The sequence below is a fragment of the Paroedura picta genome, chromosome 15, assembly GCF_049243985.1.
Source record: "Paroedura picta isolate Pp20150507F chromosome 15, Ppicta_v3.0, whole genome shotgun sequence".
Lineage (NCBI taxonomy): Eukaryota > Metazoa > Chordata > Lepidosauria > Squamata > Gekkonidae > Paroedura > Paroedura picta.
The window spans coordinates 22604940-22626593 of NC_135383.1; the positions used below are offsets into that span (position 1 = coordinate 22604940).

Here is a 21654-nt window from a genome sequence, read left to right on the forward strand (position 1 = left end):
TGATTTATATCCCGCCCTTCCCGGCAAAGTTGGCCCGAGGCGGCTTACAAAAGACAAAAGGTAAGATACAAGAATCCCCGTAGAAAACCCCTTAATTAATGCCCAAGAAATGACAATGCAATCTAAAAACTCCAACAGATGGCAGAACCAACATCGCTCCCCCATCCTGGTCAGTAGATCACCAACCCCAGCTACATCCATACTCTGGCCCAACCAGGGGATCTCACACAGGCCTTCAAGTAGATGGGACCTCCAGTTTGTAGACAGCTCTTCCTCCCCAGGCTCAACCTAAAGCCTGGCCGAAGAGCTCCGTCTTACAGGCCCTGCAGAACATAGACAGCTCCGTCAGGGCCCTTAGCTCATTCCACCACAGGCAAGGGCCAGGGTTGAAATGGCCCTTGCTCTTGTTGAGACTAGGTGACTGTCCCAGGGGCCCGGGACCACCAACCGATTTGGGGGGCATAAGCGGACAAGATGGCCATATCAGGGGCCATCGGGACTTCTGGGAAAGGCCACGGGCCCCCTGGAGAGCTTCCCCGGAACCCCGGTTGGGACTCCCTGCCCCCGCACCCTGAGAGCTCTGTGCCACATTCTGGCTCCCTGGGCCCCTTACCTCCATGGGGTATCGCTCTCCGTCGATGGTGTGCTCAGCTCCGGGCTCCATGTCGAGGCTCTTGGTGGCCCCCCGACCCCAGTGGAAGTGGAACTGCACAGCCTTGTACTGACTGGGGAGGCCCCCGGAGGCGATCTTTGCAGATCCATCCAGGTTCACTTGGACTGACGAGGCAAAAGGGAAGAGGAACTCAGCCGGAGGGCCAAGGAACATCACCCCTCTCCATGGGTCATTGAAGAGGAAACAGCAGCCAGAACAGAGGAGAGCACAGCAGCCCCCCCCCCCTTTTGAACCCTTCAACCCTGTTGATGCCCCCAATCTTTTAAGAAAAATACAGGGACCCTCCTTGGTGGAAAGAAAATGTGACTGATAGACTGATAGAATTGCCTCCCCCTTAAGTTCTGTGATAAGAGCCTCTTGTGGTGCAGAGTGGTAAGGCAGCCATCTGAAAGCTCTGCCCATGAGGCTGGGAGTTCGATCCCAGCAGCCGGCTCAAGGTTGACTCAGCCTTCCATCCTTCCGAGGTCGGTAAAATGAGTACCCAGCTTGCTGGGGGGTAAACGGTAATGACTGGGGAAGGCACTGGCAAACCACCCTGTATTGAGTCTGCCATGAAAACGCTGGAGGGCGTCACCCCAAGGGTCAGACATGACTCGGTGCTTGCACAGGGGATACCTTTACCTTTACCTTTAAGTTCTGTGATAGCTTGGTTTGGATTTTTTAGGAAAAGAATCTGAGCAGTGAGAGGGGAGGGGGACTTCCTAAGCCACCTCGGACCCCAAGCTGTGGGGGACCAGGTGGGAAATCCACGCAGGCAGGGGCAGCTGAGAGTGTGCGCTCAAGCGATCCCCTCCCTTAAAGAAACAGCTGAGAGACAGGAGGGAGGGGCTTTTGCCTGAGGCCTTTCTTGTGGCCAGCCGGAAGGCACCTCATAGAATGTCTGCAGGGTTCCCAGCTGGGGGTTGGGAAGAGCCTGGAGATCTGGGGCTGGGGGCTGGGGAGGGCAGGGATTGAGGAGGTACCTCAGGGAGAGCTAGAATGCCCTAGAGCAGGGGTAGTCAACCTGTGGTCCTCCAGATGTCCATGGACTACAATTCCCATGAACCCCTGCCAGCGTTTGCTGGCAGGGGCTCATGGGAATTGTAGTCCATGAACATCTGGGGGACCACAGGTTGACTACCCCTACCCTAGAGCAGGGCTGGCTAAATTGTGGCTCTCCCGACGTCCATGGCAGGGCCCATGGGAATTGTAGTCCACCCCTGCCCTAGAGGCCCCCCTGGAAAGCAGCCATTTTCTTCAGGGGCACTGAACTCCGAAACCCGGGGAGGAGTTGTAATTCTAGGAGACCTCCTGGCTCCACCTAGAGGTTCGCAGCCCTCGTGGCCTCCACCCCCTTGGGTGGGTTTTGAGAAAGTCACTTGCTGGTGAATTGGCGGCAGAGGTGACGGGTGACCCCAGAGCTCCCTGGCCCTTGTCCGCTGGCCTGGAGGCAGACCCCTGCTGGGGAAGGGAAGAGAGGCTCCTGACCTGAGTGGCCGGTGTTGGTGATGTTCCAGTCCGTTTGCTGCTTGACTTGGTAGTTGATGAACTCAAAGGGCTTGAGATTCCAGTCGATTTCCACTTTGCTCGTGACGATGTTGATGGGGGACTGCTTCTTCCCTCCGCAGGCTGGGAACAAATTCACCCACTTGCGGGGCTCTGCTCAGGAGCGTGGAAACAGGCCAGGAAAGGCAAGAGACAGGAAATGAAGGAGGACAAAACCAGGGCTGGGGCAGACACGACACTGGGAGCAGACAAGCCACACTGTGCCCAGTGACCCATGCATATCCGGAGCATTTTCCTTCCCCCTCCTACCCTCCCTCCCTCCTTGGCACTTAGCTTCACTGCATCTCAGATGGGCACTGGAGCCAACAAAGGGACTTCTGAACCAGGCTTTGCACCCGCAGTTCCCAGTGGTTTGCCCTAAGAGGGTTTGTGCTGGGGCTGCCACGGACAGGGCACAGGGACAGAGCGTGGCCAGATGTCAGGCTGGGAAACCCCTGGGGATTTGGGGGTGGAGCTCAGTGCAATGCCCCCCTCCAAAGCAGCCCTGCTCTCTGGGGGAAGTGATCTCTGTAGTCAGAGAGGAGCTGGAATTTAACCTCATCAAAGCCTTTATTGGCACATGCATAAAAGATACAATGAGAGGGAACAATGTACAAAAGATCCTGCTGCATTACTAGCAAAGGAAACCGGAGCTAAACTGGTACTTCCAAATGAGAGAAGGAACGTTCATGTTCACGACACCTCATTGTAAGTGGTAAAAACTTTGCAACTGGTCCAGATAAGACAGGATTCTGGGGAGTCAGAAGAAACCGTGCCTTCAATTCATCAGATGGCTGTTCTCTTTGACAAAGCGGCAGGTTTAGGAATTTAGCTTGGATAGTGAAATAAAACGATCAATGGGGGGAAAAAGGGCCATGGATTCTGTGCAGCGTTGCCCACAGGGACAAAGCCTGGCTGGTACCAGGAGTCTTAAAACATCTCCCCTCGAACCCACCCCAAGGTCGTAGCTAAACTAAGGCCCTACGTTGTTGTGGGACAATTAGAGGGCCAAAGCCTGCAGCTAGGGACTGCGAACTTGGTGTAACTTCCAAGCTCAGGAGGGAGCTGTAATTTCAGAGGCCTAGCTGCCAGGGGGGCCAGGTTCGAATCTGTACAGCGCCCTGGAAGCTCGCTGGGTGACCTTGGACCAGTCCTCATGGAGTCATTGTGGGGATAAAATGGATGAGAGGAGAATGGGGCCAGCTTTGGCGTTCCCATTTGGAAGCAAAGCGGGGATTAGATGAAGTAAATACCGTTCTGTTCCCAGGCTGACATTACCCAGAACGGTTTCCTTCTGCTCAGTCACTCTTCACGGACTTTAGTCCCTCCCTCAAATGGCGGTGATTCCATCTCATGGTCTGGGGCTCGTGTATCCAAGGGACCACCTACCTGACTACACCCCCTGATGACCATTCGGCCAGTGCCGACCGGCTGGTGATCCCTGACCCCAAAGAGGTGGGCCTGGCCTCAACCAGGGCTAGGGCCATTTTGGCTCTGGCCCCAACTTGGTGGAATGAGCTCCCAAGTTAGATCAGAGCCCTGACTGAGCCCAGCATTTCCGCAGGACCTGCATAACAGAGCTCTTTCAACAAGCTTTTGATTGAGCCCTACTGGATGTAGCAGTTATTAATGGGGCTTCCCCTACATATATCTCTCTATACGGATTTACATGTATAGTCACCCCCTTCTACCTCCAGGGTAAAAAAATTTATCATCTCTGCCCAGGTCGCCCCACCAGTAGGATGGGATCTTAGGAGCCTGTTTTATGGAAGAGCTGCTGATGCTGCTATTGCATTTTTAATGAGTGTTCTTACTGTCCAGTTTACATGTTTTTATTGTAAATTCTATCGTTGTTAGCTGCTCTGAGATGTTGTGAGGGGTGGGATATAAATTAAGTATGCACAGACATGCATGCATACATGCTAGGGGCAAGAGGTGCCTATGCGTGTCCCCAGTCTAAGACAAATTAGCCACAAGCAGGTTTAAAAATCCAAATTCTTTCAAAAATTACCTTGACAGTGTGGGTTATCACACTTCTGGGATTCATAGCACCAGTCTGCAGGAGAGAGAAACAATAGCTTAGAAAAGGGCATGGATTAGCCTGTTCACACTAGCCTGTCAGCTGCTCCTCGAATGTCACCTCCCGTGCTGACCTGCATGTGTGAATCAGGAGGCCAAGATCCTTCACATCAACGGATTCCCCTCCCAAGCAGCATTTCTGTAAGTGGCAAATGTTCATCAAGTGCCAACTGAGCAAGTGGCCAGAGACCAAAGGGATGCATCAAGAACCAGCCCCTTAAAGCTGCAGTTTCCAATCTCTCTTATTTTTCATATTGGACTTTTCTGCGTTTTATTATTATTATTTTGTTGATTTCTATACCACCCTCCCAGCAGACTGGCTCAGGGAAGTGCACAACATGTAAACATAACGACATGAATTAAAAACATGCAATAAAATCAGAAATTAAAATGAAATTGTGCAACAGTGTTGGCATTGACCAGGTGGGTGTTATATCGCTTAACTCTTATAGAACTAGGGGAGGACCAATTTTCATTTTTCTCCTTTTTAAGCTCCTGTTTTTTCGGAAGGGAGGGCTTTGTTCTGCATGCTTTCCCCTTCCTCTAGTGCAGGGATAGTCAACTGCAACCCTCCAGACGTCCATGGACTACAATTCCCATGAGCCCCTGTCAGCGAACGCTGACAGGGGCTTATGGGAATTGTAGTCCATGGACATCTGGAGGGCCGCAGTTTGACTATCCTTGCTCTAGTGGTTGATTCTATATAACACCAGATTTAAACTGCAGGTTTTTAGGCCAGACAAAACCGGTGTAACATCAAATCGACCACTAGAGGGGGCAAAATAGAGGCAGAACAGATCCCTCCCCCCCAAAGAAACAGGAATGTACAAGTGAGGAACATGAGTATGTAGGAAAGACCATTGACTCACAGGCTGAGCAACCTCCCTGCACATTACAGAGGACTGTGGGTCATATTGTTAGGCGTGCATACTGCTCACAATATGCATCTGACCTCTTGGATCTCATAGTGGCATGCACCCTACCAACACATTCACCTGCACTGTCACATAAACAACAGAGCCTGTCTAAGTCAGAACCTTGATCGGCCCAGGTAGCTCCAGATTGTCTCTTCTGCCCAGCAGTGGCTCTCTAAAATCTCAGGCAGAGAAAGGTCTTCCCCAATGCCTGAAATCCTTTAACTAAAAAGGCCATTTTCTCTGCGCTCTCAAGGAAACAGACAAAATGTTCATGTTCAAAAGATTGTTCTTGTTTCAGAGGTAGTTTAGATATCAGCCAGATGTGGGGGTAGAAGCTTCCACAAGTCAAAGCTCCCAGAGTCATCAGACCTGTCTTTTATATTCTGAACATCTGGTTGGTAAGGTGCTGGTGGACTTGAATCTAGAACCTCCTCGGAGACTCTCACTGTGCTACAACACTCTCTGTGTCTCTCAGCCTGTCTAGCCATGGCAACGTCAGAGACATAAATTCACCATATAAACAGCACATTCAGTCATATTTCCACATTTTTCTTAAATCAATAACAACTTCCTTTAGTTACCGGAAGCACCCTGCATAGTAGAAGAATTACCATAGTAGAAGAAGAGTTGGGTATTGCTTGCTTATCGCTGCCTCAAAGTGGCTTACAACCACCATCTCTTCCTCTCCCCATAACACACACCCTGTGAGGTATTTGAGGCTGAGAGAGCTCTGGCAGGACTGCTCTGTGAGAACAGCACTACCAGGACTGTGACTAGCCTAAGGTCACCCAGCTGGCTGCATGTGGCGGAGTGGGGAATCAACTCCGCCCGTCAGATTAGAAACCACTGCTCTTAACCACTACACCACACTGGGCTTTAGTAACTAAAGGTTTAATATATCTTTTCCAGGATCACTTTGACATAATAAAGGGATAAAAACCATGGACAAATTCATCCAGAGAAAACTTGAAGGCTCTGAAGGTTCTGAAGAGACAAGATGGGTGGCATCTTGTACGTTGTCACTAGGTGTGGGATGGGGTCAACCACAATTATTTTTAACCACAACTGTTCTGATCCTATAAAGAAGCATTTGCAGTTTAAACGAAATGTTGCCATTCTTTTTAAAAGCCTGGTTTTGCAGGAGGGGAGGAATCCTTAGACGGACCGAATCAGTTATCTGGGCCCAGTGATGCGTGGTCCCATCAGGCGCTCTGATGCTGTCCTAAACAAGGCAGAACATCTTTTCAAGGGCTTTCAAAGGTCACCAGGGATCATCGGAGCAGCTCCAGCAGTCAGCAGAATTTTGATCCCACTCAATAATTCAGTGAAATTTCCCCTCCTGGGGTGTCTTATTCCTGCAGCTTCAGCACTGGGTTAGAGGTGGTCTGAAATTTCAGGGGTAGGAAATGGGATTCTGTTTAACGTACGTGTAATTCAAAGAGGCTGATGCCAAGGGTTTTTTTTTTGGGGGGGGAGACTTCAGGGGATCCATTTCCTGAGTATTTTGAGTGGGAGATTCCAGAATGCGGCTGCAATTCTTTTCTTCTGCTTTCTACATTTATTTATTCGTTTTTATTTGTTAGATTTCTTACCCACTCGCAGCAGGTCACAGAGAATAAAACCTCACATTAATTAAAACATTAAAAAACATGCTTTGCAAGCAAAAAAAACCACTCTCCCTAGCTGCTATGTTTTTCTCTGGAAGGAGCAAGGCTTGGCTCACATCTGCAGGATGCTGACTGTATGAGCAGAGGAAAAGAGCCACTTCAAAACGGCAGGTAGAGCATCGCGTGTTGGTATGCTCCCCTATGGCTAAAGACTCCCTGCAAGTAGAAAATTAGCCCAGCAAGCCAAGGGGAGAGGACAGAACCTTTCTTCCTGCTGTGTTAGAGTTCTGGTTTCAGGTTTTCTTATTTTTTTTTAATGGAAAACATTCAAAACTGGTGTCCACTGGATGCCGCCTGCAGGGGGACATTTTAAATTCTAGAATTGTGGGCTGGCTTAAAAACCCAAGACGAAGAATGGTATAATTAGAATCTGCAGATCTTGATTAGAGCCTACACATTTAGTCATGGATTAAGAAATCGACTGAAAAGAAAGAAGTCACATAATCCCAGATCGACCTTTGAGAATATGGTTTATATGCCAGAATTTATTGAGCCCCTCAAACTCTTTCCTTACGTCCCCACTAGAAGTTCATTATGACAAGAACACAAGAAATAAAAATGATTTTTAACATTGCATGAGGAAAATTTCCCAGGGGAAAATCCATTCTTTTGTTGTTGTTAGGTGCGAAGTCGTGTCCGACCCATCGCGACCCCATGTACAATGATCCTCCAGGCCTTCCTGTCCTCTACCATTCCCCGGAGTCCATTTAAGTTTGCACCGACTGCTTCAGTGACTCCATCCAGCCACCTCATTCTCTGTCGCCCCCTTCTTCTTTTGCCCTCGATCGCTCCCAGCATTAGGCTCTTCTCCAGGGAGTCTTTCCTTCTCATGAGGTGGCCAAAGTATTTGAGTTTCATCTTCAGGATCTGGCCTTCTAAGGAGCAGTCAGGGCTGATCTCCTCTAGGACTGACCGGTTTGTTCGCCTTGCAGTCCAAGGGACTTGCAAGAGTCTTCTCCAGCACCAGAGTTCAAAAGCCTCAATTCTTTGACGTTCAGCCTTCCTTATGGTCCAACTTTCACAGCCATACATTGCAACTGGGAATACCATAGCCTTGACTAAACGCACTTTTGTTGGCAGGGTGATTGCTTTTTAGGATGCTGTCTAGATTTGCCATGGCTTTCCTCCCCAGGAGCAAGCGTCTTTTAATTTCTTTGCTGCAGTCCCCATCTGCAGTGATCTTGGAGCTCAGGAAAATAAAAACTTTCACTATCTCCATTTCTTCCCAATCTGTTTGCCACAAATTGAGAGGGCCGGATGCCATGATCTTTGTTTTCTTGATGCTGAGTTTCAAGCCAACTCTTGCACTCTCCTCCTTCACCCGCATCAACAGGCTCTTTAGTTCCTCTTCACTTTCTGCCATTAGAGTGGTATAATCTGCATATCTGAGGTTGTTGATATTTCTCCCTGCAATCTTGATCCCAATTTGTGACTCCTCTAATCCCACCTTTCTCATGATGTGCTCTGCATACAAGTTAAATAGGCAAGGCGACAGTATACAGCCTTGCCGAACTCCTTTCTCAATTTTGAACCAATCAGTGATTCCATGCCCAGTTCTCACTGTTGCTTCTTGACCTGCATATAAGTTTCTCAAGAGACAAATAAGATGCTCTGATATTCCCATCTCTTTAAGAACTTGCCACAATTTGTTGTGCTCCACACAATCAAAGGCTTTAGCATAGTCAATGAAGCAGAAGTAGATGTTCTTCTGGAACTCCCTAGCTTTCTCCATGATCCAGCGTATGTTGGCAATTTGATCTCTAGTTCCTCTGCCTCTTCGAAATCCAGTCTTAGCAAGATATTAAAGAAGAAAGTTTAAACACTCAATGGCTGATATATTATCCATTAGTCTCAGGACTAAAGGAGATAATGAAGGTAGAGTTCTAAAAGATGCGATTGAATCTGAGCAGCTGATGATAAAACAAGAAGAGCATTTACTATGATGGAAAGTAAATGGATGATGGATGATGGATCAGAATCACACCCCGAGCTCGAAGAGACCTCAGAGGGCCATCCAGTCCCGCCTTTTACCTCCTTGGCAACTTAAAAAAACACCATCCTGACAGGTGCTCATCCAATCACCTACTAAAATCTTCCAAAGAAGGAGACTCCACCATCCTCCGAGGGAGCCTATTCCATCTACAAATTTTCTTCAACACCACAAAATACTTTCTAATATTTAAGTGGAACCTTCTTTGCCGTCACTTGAACCTGTTGCTCCGAGTCCTTGCCTCTAAAGCTGCAGTCAACATGTCTACCTCGTATGTAGTTAAACGCGGCTATTCTATCACCCCTTGTCCTCCTCTTCTCCAGGCTACGCAGACCCAGCTCCCTCAACCTGGACTCCCACCCGCTCGTCTCTGAACTTGTCATGGAACTGGGGTGCCCAGATCTGGACACAATATTCCAAATACAGTCTCACCAAAGCGGATAACTTCCCTTGCTCTAGATTCTATGCTCCTAGCAATGTAGCCTAATATCGCATTAGCCTTCTTAGCTGCACCATTGGCTCAAATTCAATACATAAGATTTTCCTCCAGTTAGAAGTGGAAGAGGAACAAGGGGGGAAATGTATGGTTAAAGGTAAAGGTAAAGGTATCCCCTGTGCAAGCACCGAGTCATGTCTGACCCTTGGGGTGACGCCCTACAGTGGTTTCATGGCAGACTCAATACGGGGTGGTTTGCCAGTGCCTTCCCCAGTCATGACCGTTTACCCCCCAGCAAGCTGGGTCCTCATTTTACCGACCTCGGAAGGATGGAAGGCTGAGTCGACCTTGAGCCGGCTGCTGGGATTGAATTCCCCACCTCATGGTCAGAGCTTCAGACAGCATGTTGGCTGCCTTACCACCCTGCACCACAAGAGGCTCTAATGCAGGGGTAGTCAAACTGCGGCCCTCCAGATGTCCATGGACTACAATTCCCAGGAGCCCCCTGCCAGCATTCGCTGGCAGGGGGCTCGTGGGAATTGTAGTCCATGGACATCTGGAGGGCCGCAGTTTGACTACCCCTGCTCTAATGTATGGTTAAGTGGATGCAAAATTTACAGTCAATCTCTGGTCGATCATCAACATTATGTCACAGCAGTAGAGGAGGCCATTTTACCAGTCCCTCAACAAATGCCTTTTTGGGGCTCGTTCTTTTAGAAACAAAAACCCATTTGGGCAAGTTTGGCAACAGGCAGAGCTTGATTGAAGGCGCTTCTGACTTCTCCAGCTCCCCTGGCCTCTCAGAGCAGTTCTGCAACATCTGTCATCTTCTTAAAAATAATCCATGAGTATCCCAGTGATTGATTCAGGCCTGCCAAGACCAGGGCCTCGCCTGCTGCTTGGAGATGCGACTGTGGGAATTTGTTAGGAAAGTTTTGTCGCTGGGCATGAGCTGATCCTGCAAAGGAAGTTCCCTTTCTCACACCCCTTCTAACTGTCTTTGCCCTAAACAGGGGATGATTCATGGGTCTGCCATCGTCCTGGTGGGGCCTGAAGATCTGGTATTACAGGGTTCAGTTCCTCTGGAGAAAATGGCTGCTTTCGAAGGTGGATTCGATGGCATTAGACCAGGGTAGTCAAACTGCGGCCCTCCAGATGTCCATGGACTACAATTCCCAGAAGCCCCTGCCAGCAAATGCTGGCAGAGGCTTCTGGGAATTGTAGTCCATGGACATCTGGAGGGCCGCAGTTTGACTACTGCTGCATTAGACCCTGTTTAGGCCCCTCCCTTCCCCAAACCTCATCCTCCACAGGCTTCACCCACTTACATCTCCAGGAATATCCCACCAAGAATTGGCTAAGAAGAAGAAGAGTTGGTTCTTATATGCCGCTTTTCCCTACCCGAAGGAGGCTCAAAGCGGCTTACAGTCGCCTTCCCATTCCTCTAACCTAGAGGAGCAGATGAATTCTAATAAAAGTGGATCTCCTAGTTCCCCCCAAAGTTCCCCCTACATCCCTGTAAAGCTAACTGCACTTGAAATTCTGGGCCACGTGTGCCTTTGATTTGGTAGGACCTTCCTGGAAGATCCTGATTTTTATTTACCAGGCCAAGCTTGAGAAAAGTCACTTCAGCTCCTATGTCTCTCCAGCCATTTACTTTTCACCACTGACAGTTTCAGAATGTAAATATTCTTTACTGAGATCTCCCTGCACTTTCCAGACTCGCAGGAACCATGCTGCTTTGTCTGTCTTTCTGTCCATGCCCCAAAATACACACAGTTGCTGGGAAGGGCTGGCCAAAGCGGGACCCACCCACACCAATCCCCCTTCAAACCTCTACCATTACTCTTGCTGCTCATCTCTAGATGATAATGATCAGCTCAGCAGGCAAAAATGGCTACTTAGGAGGGTGGACTCTGTGGCATCGTACCATTTTTAGGCCCTCCTCCAAACCTCCAGGAATATTTCCAATCCAGGGGTAGCCAACTTCCAAGTGAGGCCCGGAGAGCTCCTGGAATTACAGCTCATCAGATCATAAAGATCAGCTCAACAGCTGCTTTGGAGGATGGGCAGGGCTGTTGTGCAAAAGAAACCTTTGAGGCTTCCCACACAGGTTGTTGTGGAGATGAAACACTTGAGGCCTACTGCACAGGGTTGTGGTGCAGATGAAATAGGGGGCAAAAGAACCTCCACAACAGAGTCCAGTTTCATCTGCACAACAACCTTGAGTGGTAGGCATCAAATGTTCAGAGAGTTGCGGAGAAGAGAGGCCGGCCCCAGCAGTATAGTAAATGAGAAGGGGATTTCCTGGGCCTCCATGTCAGCCAGCAGTTAGGCAGAAGGGGAAAGCTTTCCCACCTGTAAAGGGAAGCCCATGCATGCCCTCAGACTGCCTTGCGTTGCTCTCAGAAGGAAACGCCTCCCTCGCCTCAGACAGGGCTGTTAGAAGCTCCCTTCACAGCAGCCCGGAAGGGAAGAGGGGTGCAGAATCCTTAGCATGAGCAGCAATTGGCCCTGGGGGGGGGGGGGAGATTCCACCAATAGGAGGCTTCAGAACCTTTAGTATGTTGTTAGAAGTACATGACACATTTTATTATATAAGATTTATTTTTCAATTTACACCCTACCCCTCCCTGCATACCGGTTTAGGGTGGCTTCTAACATTTAAGTCCATAAAAACATATCATTTATCAATCATTTACTTTAACATGGTATTAAAGCTTTAAAACCATGACATCTTAAAAACAGTTGGGTCACCTGTTTAGCCAATAAGTTCATAAAAGTGCATTTACCGGTAGTTCTCGGTTTTGGGGGGGATATCCATGTAGAAGGAGCCCAGTTGATGTTGAACCAGCACATGAATAAGAAAAGGAATGTGGATATAAGAGTTGAATGAGGTTAGCATACATAGTGGGATAAAAAGCCAATGTCCTTGTTGAGTCCTGGGTATTCCATTGCTTTGAGTGTTGTAATAACTCTTATATCCACTTTCCTTACAATCCCCTCTTTATTTTATTTGGGACAATATGACTGTAACGTGATATAAGTAGCATGTAATGTAATTTGGAATCTAACTCTCTGGTCTCAGGACAAGGTAACATCTCAGCATGGATTGTCACTTGTAGGGATGCTTGCATGCTTGGGTGGAGATGGAAGAGGCAAGCAACTATTCTCTTTTAATTACTTCTTTTCACTAGTGGGAACGTTACTAACGTTACTAACCTTGACATTTTTATTTCTCCAATGTTTTTGTAAGCTACAACTGAACCCAAAGGAACGATTAGCTTTTAAAGCAAATAACATACTGCATAATTTGGGTGTTATGACACAGTTTACTAATTTCCTACTAATTTACTTTTCTTCTATATCTGTACTCCTATGATCCTTGTTTCATTGTCTGAGGCAGAGTGCCTGCACTCGAAAACTCATGCCTTGAATAAATCTTTGTTGGTCTTAAAGGTGCCACTGGGCTCATATTTTGTTGAATAAGAAAAGTAAACTGAACTTGAAGAAGTCCCAGGGCCGCCAATAGACAGCCCCAAAGCAAGTTTTGGCTTCGAGCCCCTCACCAGGACAGGCCAGAAACTTCAGTTTTGGGGACCCCAGTTGAAGAGGGATGCAGACAAACTGGAGCGTGTCCAGAGGAGGGCAACAAAGATGGTGAGGGGTTTGGAGACCAAGACAAATGAAGAAAGGTTGGGGGAGCTTGGTCTGTTTAGCCTGGAGAGGAGACGACTGAGAGGGGATCTGATAACCATCTTCAAGTATGTAAAAGGCTGCCATGTAGAGGATGGAGCAGAGTTGTTCTCTCTTGTCCCAAAGGGATGGACCAGAACGAATGGGATGAAATTAATTCAAAAGAAATTCCATCTAAACATCTGGAAGAAGTTCCTGACAGCGGTTTCTCAGTGGAACAGGCTTCCTCGGGAGGTGGTAGGCTATCCATCTTTGGGGATTTTTAAACAGAGGCTGGATAGCCATCTGATGGAGAGGCTGATTCTGTGAAGGCTTAAGGGGGTGGCAGGTGACAGTGGAGGAGCGGAAGGGTTGTGAGTGTCCTGCATAGTGCAGGGGGTTGGACTAGATGACTCAGGAGGTCCCTTCCAACTCTATGATTCTATGATTCTAATGGAAGCTCCAGGCACTTTACAGCCAGTGAAGCTATATGTCATGCAGCACATCTGCTCACACCGTGAACTCGACACACACACAGATTGCAGGCAGGATTGGAGCAACTGATGCTCAGCAGGACACGTCCCCTACTTTTAGAGGCATCAGGAGGTCACGGAGCTGGAGGAGCACACAGGAAGGGGGACTCCCATGTGTGAATGTGCTTGTTTCCATTCTCATTCATGCTGAGAATTGCTTTCCCAGAAGCCCTTCTGCTTCCTCCTTTTCGTTGCTCCATTATCTCCTGTCCACGCACAGGACAATGCGAGGAAACGGCCCTGCCTCCCCCAAGGTGTGTGTGTGCCTGCCAGATGGCTCAGTGTGAAGCCCTTAACAATGACCGTTCAAGTGGCATCTGAAGAGGGGTGGGATGCGAGGCCAGGCATGTGTGTTTGTGTGTGTGTGTGTGTGTGTGTGTGTGTGTGTGTGTGTGTGTGTGTGGAGGGGTGAGAGCCCCCAGGGATCCAGTCCAGGTCCTTGGGAGTTCTTGGCAGGGGGAAGACAGGGCAGCAGAGCCACTGGATTTTGTCAGATTCCAGAAGAAACTTAATTGCCTCGCTCAAAGCAGACAGAGTCAGGGAGTCTGCTGCATTTCTCTGCAGTAGCAGAACCAAGTTCGAATCTGGTGGCACCTTGGAGACCAAACAAGTTTTATTCTGGGTCTAAGCTTTCGGGGGCACACACAGGCACTTCCTCAGATCCAGTGGCCATCCATGACATCTCATACCTTAAATAAAACATCTGAGACAGCACTGTCATTCCCCCAAGACAATTTATAGCGAAGTAGCTACCAGCCAGCAATTGCTATGAGGACAAATGGGAGAGATCTAATAGTAAGTGCAGCAGATTAACAATGTGGGCCAAACATAGAAGCCCTGTGCAGCTTGATGGAGGACTGCCCCTTGAAGAAATTTCCTTTTTTTTTTTGGGGGGGGGGGCGATGCATCAGGGCACCAAGTAATCTTCTGTGTCATTATCCAAGAAGAGAAGAGACAAAGGAACGATCCGGGGGAGAGACACTGCCTATGATATTTACTGTCTGATGTAACAGATGGCGTGGGACAACATGAATATGGCACTGTCGAAGATAACATGGGTGGTGGCTTTATTCAATGTCTCTAGCCCAGGAGTGGCCAGACTGTGGTTCTCCAGATGTCTATGGACTACAATTCCCATGAGCCTCTGCCAGCACGCGTGTTCAGATTCTCAGCATTCCAAGCCTGGCTTATACTTTCCAATTGGTGTAGTTTTAATGGAGATGCCCCTCAGTCGCCATGGTTAGTAGCCACTGATAGGCTTCTCCTCCTTGAATCTAATGTCCTTTTAGAGTTGCTTAGAATCATAGACTTGGGAGAGGTCACACAAGTCATCTAGTCCAGCCCCCTGCTGAATGCAGGATCAGCCTAAAGGATCCAGGATCAAAATCTGTCCAGCTGCTACTTAGGGACCACCATTGGGGGACGGGAGACCACCATCTTCTTAGGCAGCCAATTTCACTGCTGAACTAACTGCTGGGACTGAAAAATTTCTTCCCTAATATCAGGGGTAGTCAAACTGCGGCCCTCCAGATGTCCATGGACTACAATTCCCAGAAGCCCCTGCCAGCATTCGCTGGCAGGGGCTTCTGGGAATTGTAGTCCATGGACATCTGGAGGGCCGCAGTTTGATTACCCCTGATCTAGCTAGTAGTGACTGGCTAGATATTAAATAAGTTTAAATAAATTACTGTGGGTCCTGTCCTCTGCTGCCAGCAGGAACTGTTCCCTGCCCTCCTCCAAGTGACAACCTTTCAGATACTTCAAGAGAGCCCTCCTGTCCCCTCTCAGCCTCCTCTTCTCCAGGCTGAACATTCCCACATCCCTCAGCCTTTCCTCCCAGGGCTTGGTCCCCAGGCCCCAGATCATTCTCATCACTCTCCTCTGAACCCTCTCCATTTTGTCCACATCCTATTTGAAGTGAGGCCTCCAAAACTGCACACAGGACTCCAGATGGGTTCTGATTTTGATGTGATGCCTCTGTTGATACAGCCCAAGACTGCCCACCACCTCACACTGTCTGCTCATATTTAGCCTACAGTCCACAAGTACCCCAAGATCAAGGTCACACACACAGCCCTTCCAAGTGAACCTCCCATCCACTATGCATGCTTCCCATTTGTATGTAGAACTCTACACTTCTCCTTATTGAATTGCATCTTGTTCTCATTGGCCCACATTTCCAGCATGTTCAGGTCTCATAGAACACTCTCTCTATCTTTTGGGGTGTTTGGTGCTCCTCCCAATTTGGTGTCACCTGCAAATTTAATGGGGAGTCCCCCTACCCCCAAGTCCAGATCATTAATACAAATGTTGAAAAGTACCAGACCCAGCACCAAACTGGTTTTCTAGCCAGATCCCTATCCACCTAACCATCTGAAAATCCAGGCTACATCCTTCAGTTTGCCCAATAGAACATCATGGGGAACCATGTCAAAAGCCTTACTAGATAAACAACATCCACTGAGTTTCCACAATCTAATAAGCCCATCATGAGGTCAAAGTAGGAAACGAGGTTCGTCTAGCAGGACGGGCTGGAGACAAATCCATGCTGAACTCCACGGATCAATCAATTGTTCTCCAGATGTTTGCATATTTGCCCCCCTTAAAATCTGCTCCATTATCTCCCTGCAGTTGAGGTCAGACTTGCTGGCCTGTAGTTTCCTGAGTCCTCTCTCCCTGTGTCCATCAGTACATCAAATTCTGTCTCCTTTTTTCTCAGCCTCAGTTCTCCTCTCCCTCTCAGCTGCGGTGACTCACCAAGTACTCTCCAGGGCTTAGTTTCTGAGCTCCGAGGAGAACGAGCTAGTTGGGGCCATCATACAAAAAGCAATTTGTGAGGATCTTCACTAGGTCAAAAAGCAAAGTCTTTCATCCACATATTGGTGGCATCACTCTGGACCAGAGGGTGCATGAAGATGTTGAACAGTGTGTGGGAGAGAACCGCTCCCTGCAGAGCCCCACAAGGGAGTTGATAGGGGTAGGAGAACTCCTACCCCACTGTCACCCTCTGTATCCCATTCTGGAAAATGGAGCACAGCTACCGTAAGGCTGTCTCCTGAATCCTGGCCCCCGGGAATTTTGAACATGAATTTGTGGCTCTGTCCTTATGTGAGGATGCCACGGACAGATGCAGGTTACTGGGGATGCGGCTGACTGGGGGGACTGTGGGGGTTGCCAGCTCTGGGTTTGGAGATTCTAGGAGACATGGGGGTGAAACGTGGGGAGGAGAGGGTGTGGAGAGGAGAGGGACTTCAGCAGGGTATAATGCAGGGGTAGTCAAACTGCGGCCCTCCAGATGTCCATGGACTACAATTCCCAGAAGCCCCTGCCAGCATTAGCTGGCAGGGGCTTCTGGGAATTGTGGTCCATGGACATCTGGTGGCCCGCAGTTTGACTACCCCTGGTATAATGCTTCAAAAAACAACCATTTTTTTTAGAGGAACTGATTCCTGTCATCTGGAGTTCAATGGTAATTTTGGGAGATTTCCAGGTCCTTCCCTAGTGCTACCCACTATCTCCCCCCCCCACCCCACAGATTTTCCGTCTGGTTGTCTCCAGCAAACTATCCAAAGCCGGGATTCTCCCTTCTCTTCCAAATTCTGGAGAGAGTGGCTTGGGAGGTGGACGGCCTTTCTCCTTGGCCACTAGGGTGGGTGTTGAGGTCATCACATTGGCCGTCCCAAAAAGTCCCCGTTCTGAACTTGCACCTCCCTTGGGCAAAGCAAACCCATCATTCTTTCTTTGTTCTTTGTTGTTTCTATTTCCTCATAGCAGGTCCCGCCCCCCCATAAACTGTGTGCGATTTCCAGCTATCTTAGTGCATTATGCATTGTACGTCTAACAGAGATAAAAGATGCCTGTTGTGTATTTGAACTGTGAAACCTGTATATAAAAATGGTAAGCCATGCTGGCCCACTGCAGATAATTCCAGGAAACCAACTGCTGTAAGCGGAGGATAGGAACCATTGACTAAAATATTTGTTGTTGTTGTTGTTAGGTGTGAAGTCGTGTCCGACCCATCGCGACCCCATGGACACTGATCCTCCAGGCCTTCCTGTCCTCTACCATTCCCTGGAGTCCATTTAAGTTTGCACCGACTGCTTCGGTGACTCCATCCAGCCACCTCATTCTCTGTCGTCCCCTTCTTCTTTTGCCCTCAATCGCTCCCAGCGTTAGGCTCTTCTCCTGGGAGTCCTTCCTTCTCATGAGGTGGCCAAAGGATTTGAGTTTCATCTTCAGGATCTGGTCTTCTAAGGAGCAGTCTGGGCTGATCTCCTCTATCAGGGCTCTCTCAGCCTGACCCACCCCACAGGGTGTCTGTTGTGGGGAGAGGAATGGGAAGGCGACTGTAAGCCGCTTTGAGCCTCCTTCAGGTAGGGAAAAGTGACATATAAGAACCAACTCTTCTTCTTCTTCTTCTTCTTCTTCTTCTTCTTCTTCTTCTTCTTCTTCTTCTTCTTCTTCTTCTTCTTCTTCTTCTTCAGTAATCTCAGGGCTCTCTCAGCCTCACCTCCCTCACAGGGTGTCTGTTGTGGGGAGAGGAATGGGAAGGTGACTGTAAGGTGCTTTGAGCCTCCTTCAGGTATAAGAACCAACTCTTCTTCTTCTTCTTCTTCTTCTTCTTCTTCTTCTTCTTCTTCTTCTTCTTCTTCTTCTTCTTCTTCTTCTTCTTCTTCTTCTTCTTCTTCTCCTCCTCCTCCTCCTCCTCCTCCTCCTCCTCAGAGGAACCCTCTCCTTCCCACCTCTTCCAGGCCCATCATGGACCACTTCGCAGGGGGGCGGGTCAACCTGCCCAAATAAAGGTAGAATTAAAAAAAATTAACCCCCCCCTTTTTCTTTTGGAGGGTGGGAGGGGCTTCCCCAGCCACCATTTTGAAAAAAGCCATGCCACGGCACCATTGTGGGGCTTTCACGCAACTGTACGGTACCACAGTCCTGTGGTTGGGTAACCCCATTCTAGCACATAAACTCTCCCTCTGGGATGGGGTTTGGAGAGGGTGGCCCTGCTCTGGACCCAGGCCATGAGGCACCAGAGCAAAGTTGATGCTCTTGAAAATAAGTTTACAACACTCAGTCCAAATAAATAAAAGTCAGATCAACGAACCAGCAGGAAGGAACTTTTCATGGCCTGGAATGATTGGGTGCAGAACATTATCTGTGGGGGGACCATATTGAAAGCACACAACCTGATGCCAGTAACTGTGAACCCACTGCAGACTGTTGTCAGCTAGTGTGGTGTGATGGCCAGAGTGTCAGTCAAGGGCCAAGGAGACCCGTGTTCAAATCCTTGCTTAGTCATGGAGCTCTCTGGGTGACCCTTGGGCCCGTCACACTCTCGCCTACCTCACAGGGGTGTTGTGACAATAAAATGCTTAGAGGTTTTGAGAGGAAGAGTGGGACAGAAATTGGACAAATGACTTGGATCGTGGTCTGGGACATGGGGGTCTCTTCCTCTCTCACCTTCTTTGCCCGTCATGCCCAATTCTCACTCGTACCGTTTGAAACCACATAACCCCGAGGGAGTCTTGTGCTTGTCATGCAGGAGTGCAGCTGATCCCTGCAGGGGCTTTTCAGATTGCTTCAAGGACAGCTTTGACCCAGGGCACCTCTGTCTCATCAAAACACACAGGTGCAAAGAATAACAATGGGTTTCTTTGTTTTTCAAGCTTGTTATTTTTTCTCCCTTATTCCAAAACTCTACCCTGACCTAGATGCTGCAGGCTAGCCTCATCTTGTTAGCTCTCTGAAGCTAAGTAGGGTCAGCCCTGGTTAGCATGTGGATGGGTGACCAGCAAGGAAGTCTTAGGGTTGCTATGAAGAGGCAGTCAAGGGCATCCCTCCTTGAAAAGCCTCCAAGGTTGTCATAACTCAGCTGAAACACAAAATTCAAACTATCCCTTCTTGCAAGTTGTTCTCTCGTGAAAGGGATTCTCCAGGTGTTTTATTTTCCCATAATATTCTGGCATTAAATGACTATTACGTGTTTCCTTCATTAATGATAACATGCTCTTTGCATGTATTCTCGATGAAGTTTCCAAGTTCTTTTAAGATCCGCAAATGGATATTCTGTGCATGTGGATGTTCCCCACATGGACAATCTGTGCATGTAGAGCAACAAAACAGTGAAATAACTCTCCAACTCCATCATTGCTTAGGCCTGGGGAAATGGCTCCCCTCCTCGTATGGGCAAACAGGTCAAACCCTCCGCCAAAGAATTAATGGACACAAGTCTGACATCAAAAGCCACAGGACTGAAAAACCTGTAGGGGAACACTTTAACCTTCTAGGACATTCTATAAGGGACCTGAAAGTAGCTGTTTTATTACAAAGAAACTTCAAGAACAGGCTAGAAAGGGAGACTGCAGAAATGCAAGTTATTACAACACTCAATACTTTTGACATCCCCTGGACTCAACAAGGACAAAGGTTTTTTATCTCACTATGCATGCTAACCTTATTTAACTTGTGTAACCACATTCCTCACTATTTATTTTAATTGGGATTATGTGACTGTTAGTAATATGTAATGTAATTTTGAATTCTACTTTCTGGTCCCAGGACAAGATAGCTGCCAGCTTAGCTTCTACTTGTAAGAAAGTTTCACACTGGTCTGGAGACAGATGGGGCCGGCAGTAAATAGTAGGGTGTGAGCTGTGGATCACTAGCTTTGACAGTTTTATTTCTAATATGTCCTTGTGAACTACAAATGGGCTCGAGGGGTCTGATTGGCTGGTTTGGTAGGGAGTTATCATGTGGCTGTGTTTGGATGCTATGACACAGTTTACTAATGTAACAAGATTAACCTTTGCTTATATATTCCTACTGTTATGGCGGTCAGTTCTTCGTCAGATGAAGAGTGCTTGCACTCGAAAGCTCATGCCTTGAATAAATCTTTGTTGGTCTTAAAGGTGCCCCTGGACTCTGATTTTATTGTGCCACTTCAGACCACCACAGCTACTCATTTGAATCTCTCTTTGTATGGTGACATTCTGCATAGAGCTTCCTGCATCCAGGTGGAGCTTAGAGATTTCCTGGAATTCCAAATCACAGCTGATCTCCAAACAGAGATCAATTCCCCTGGAGAAAATGTCTACTTTCAGGGATGCCAGTCTCAAGGTGGGATAGCAAGGTAGAAATACACATGGGAGGGGGGGTGAACAAGGGGGAAAAGTGTGGCTCAAAAAATCCTGTAAGTTTCAAAAAAATTCATATATTTCAACTGGAGGTCAACACTAAGCAAGAAGAAAAGCTCTTGTATTTAAAATCATCATAATCAAAAATAGCCAAAGACTAGTATCCTAGATAACAGCTAGTTTCGTTGTTGGACTTCCTCAGTTGTGTAATAATAATTGCATACGACCCCAAAATAAAGCAGAGCTCAAAGTCTCTTGGGTAACCTAATAGATGTCATACCTCTGTTTCGTTACCCAAGTGATTTTGACCTCTGCTTGATATTTTTGGTCACAAGCCATTATTATTACACAACTGAGGAAGTCCAACAATGAAACTAGATATTAGGTGGGACCTGGGGCTCCCCCGGTTTTACAGCTCATCTCCAGGCAACAGAGGTCAGTTTTGCTGCACTCAATAGCATTATACTCCAACTGAGGTTCCTTCCTGCCCCAAATCCTTCCCACTCCTGGCTCTACCCCAAAATCTCCTGGTATTCCCCAACCCAGAACTTGCCACCTTAACTGCCTCAGAGACTGGACTTTGTCCTCTGCTGAGGTCCCTACCCTCCCTGAAGCCCCCTCCCCTTCTCAAGGAGCTTCTTATCCCAGCATTGGCTCAGTGGGCTGCCCATCATTTTTTAAGGGCCATTCCCAGCAGCTGCTGTGTGGCCGCAGGGAAGCTGAGCTGGGCCCCGTACCTTTTAGAATGTTTAGTTTGGCCTGAAAACTCAGTGCAGAACTTCTAGCACATGTCTGGTCCATAGGACTAGGCTTCTCAACTCCAGGTTGGGAAATTCTTGGAGATTTGGGGAGTGGAACCTGAGGAGAGAAGGTTGAGGGAGGGGAGGGGCTCCAGTGAGGCATAATGCATCAAAGAAGCCATATTCTTCAGGGGAACTGATCTCTGTCACCTGGAGGTGATTGCTAATCCCAGAAGACTCTCAGCCACAACCTAAATAGGACCCATGTTAGATCTGTGGATGGCGTA

General features: G+C 48.2%; 1 protein-coding gene across 4 annotated transcripts in view; it reads right to left on the reverse strand.

The window, feature by feature from the left end:
* Positions 1-21654, reverse strand: part of CA4 (carbonic anhydrase 4) — a 58367-nt gene that overhangs the window by 6390 nt on the left and 30323 nt on the right. For all 4 annotated transcript variants that reach the window (XM_077311306.1, XM_077311303.1, XM_077311304.1 and 1 more), the window contains 3 exons: positions 4209-4253; positions 2141-2311; positions 614-777 (listed from right to left, as the gene is read on the reverse strand). In XM_077311306.1, coding sequence (XP_077167421.1) covers positions 614-777; positions 2141-2311; positions 4209-4253 — 380 coding nt within the window. The remainder of the gene's footprint in view (positions 1-613; positions 778-2140; positions 2312-4208; positions 4254-21654) is intronic.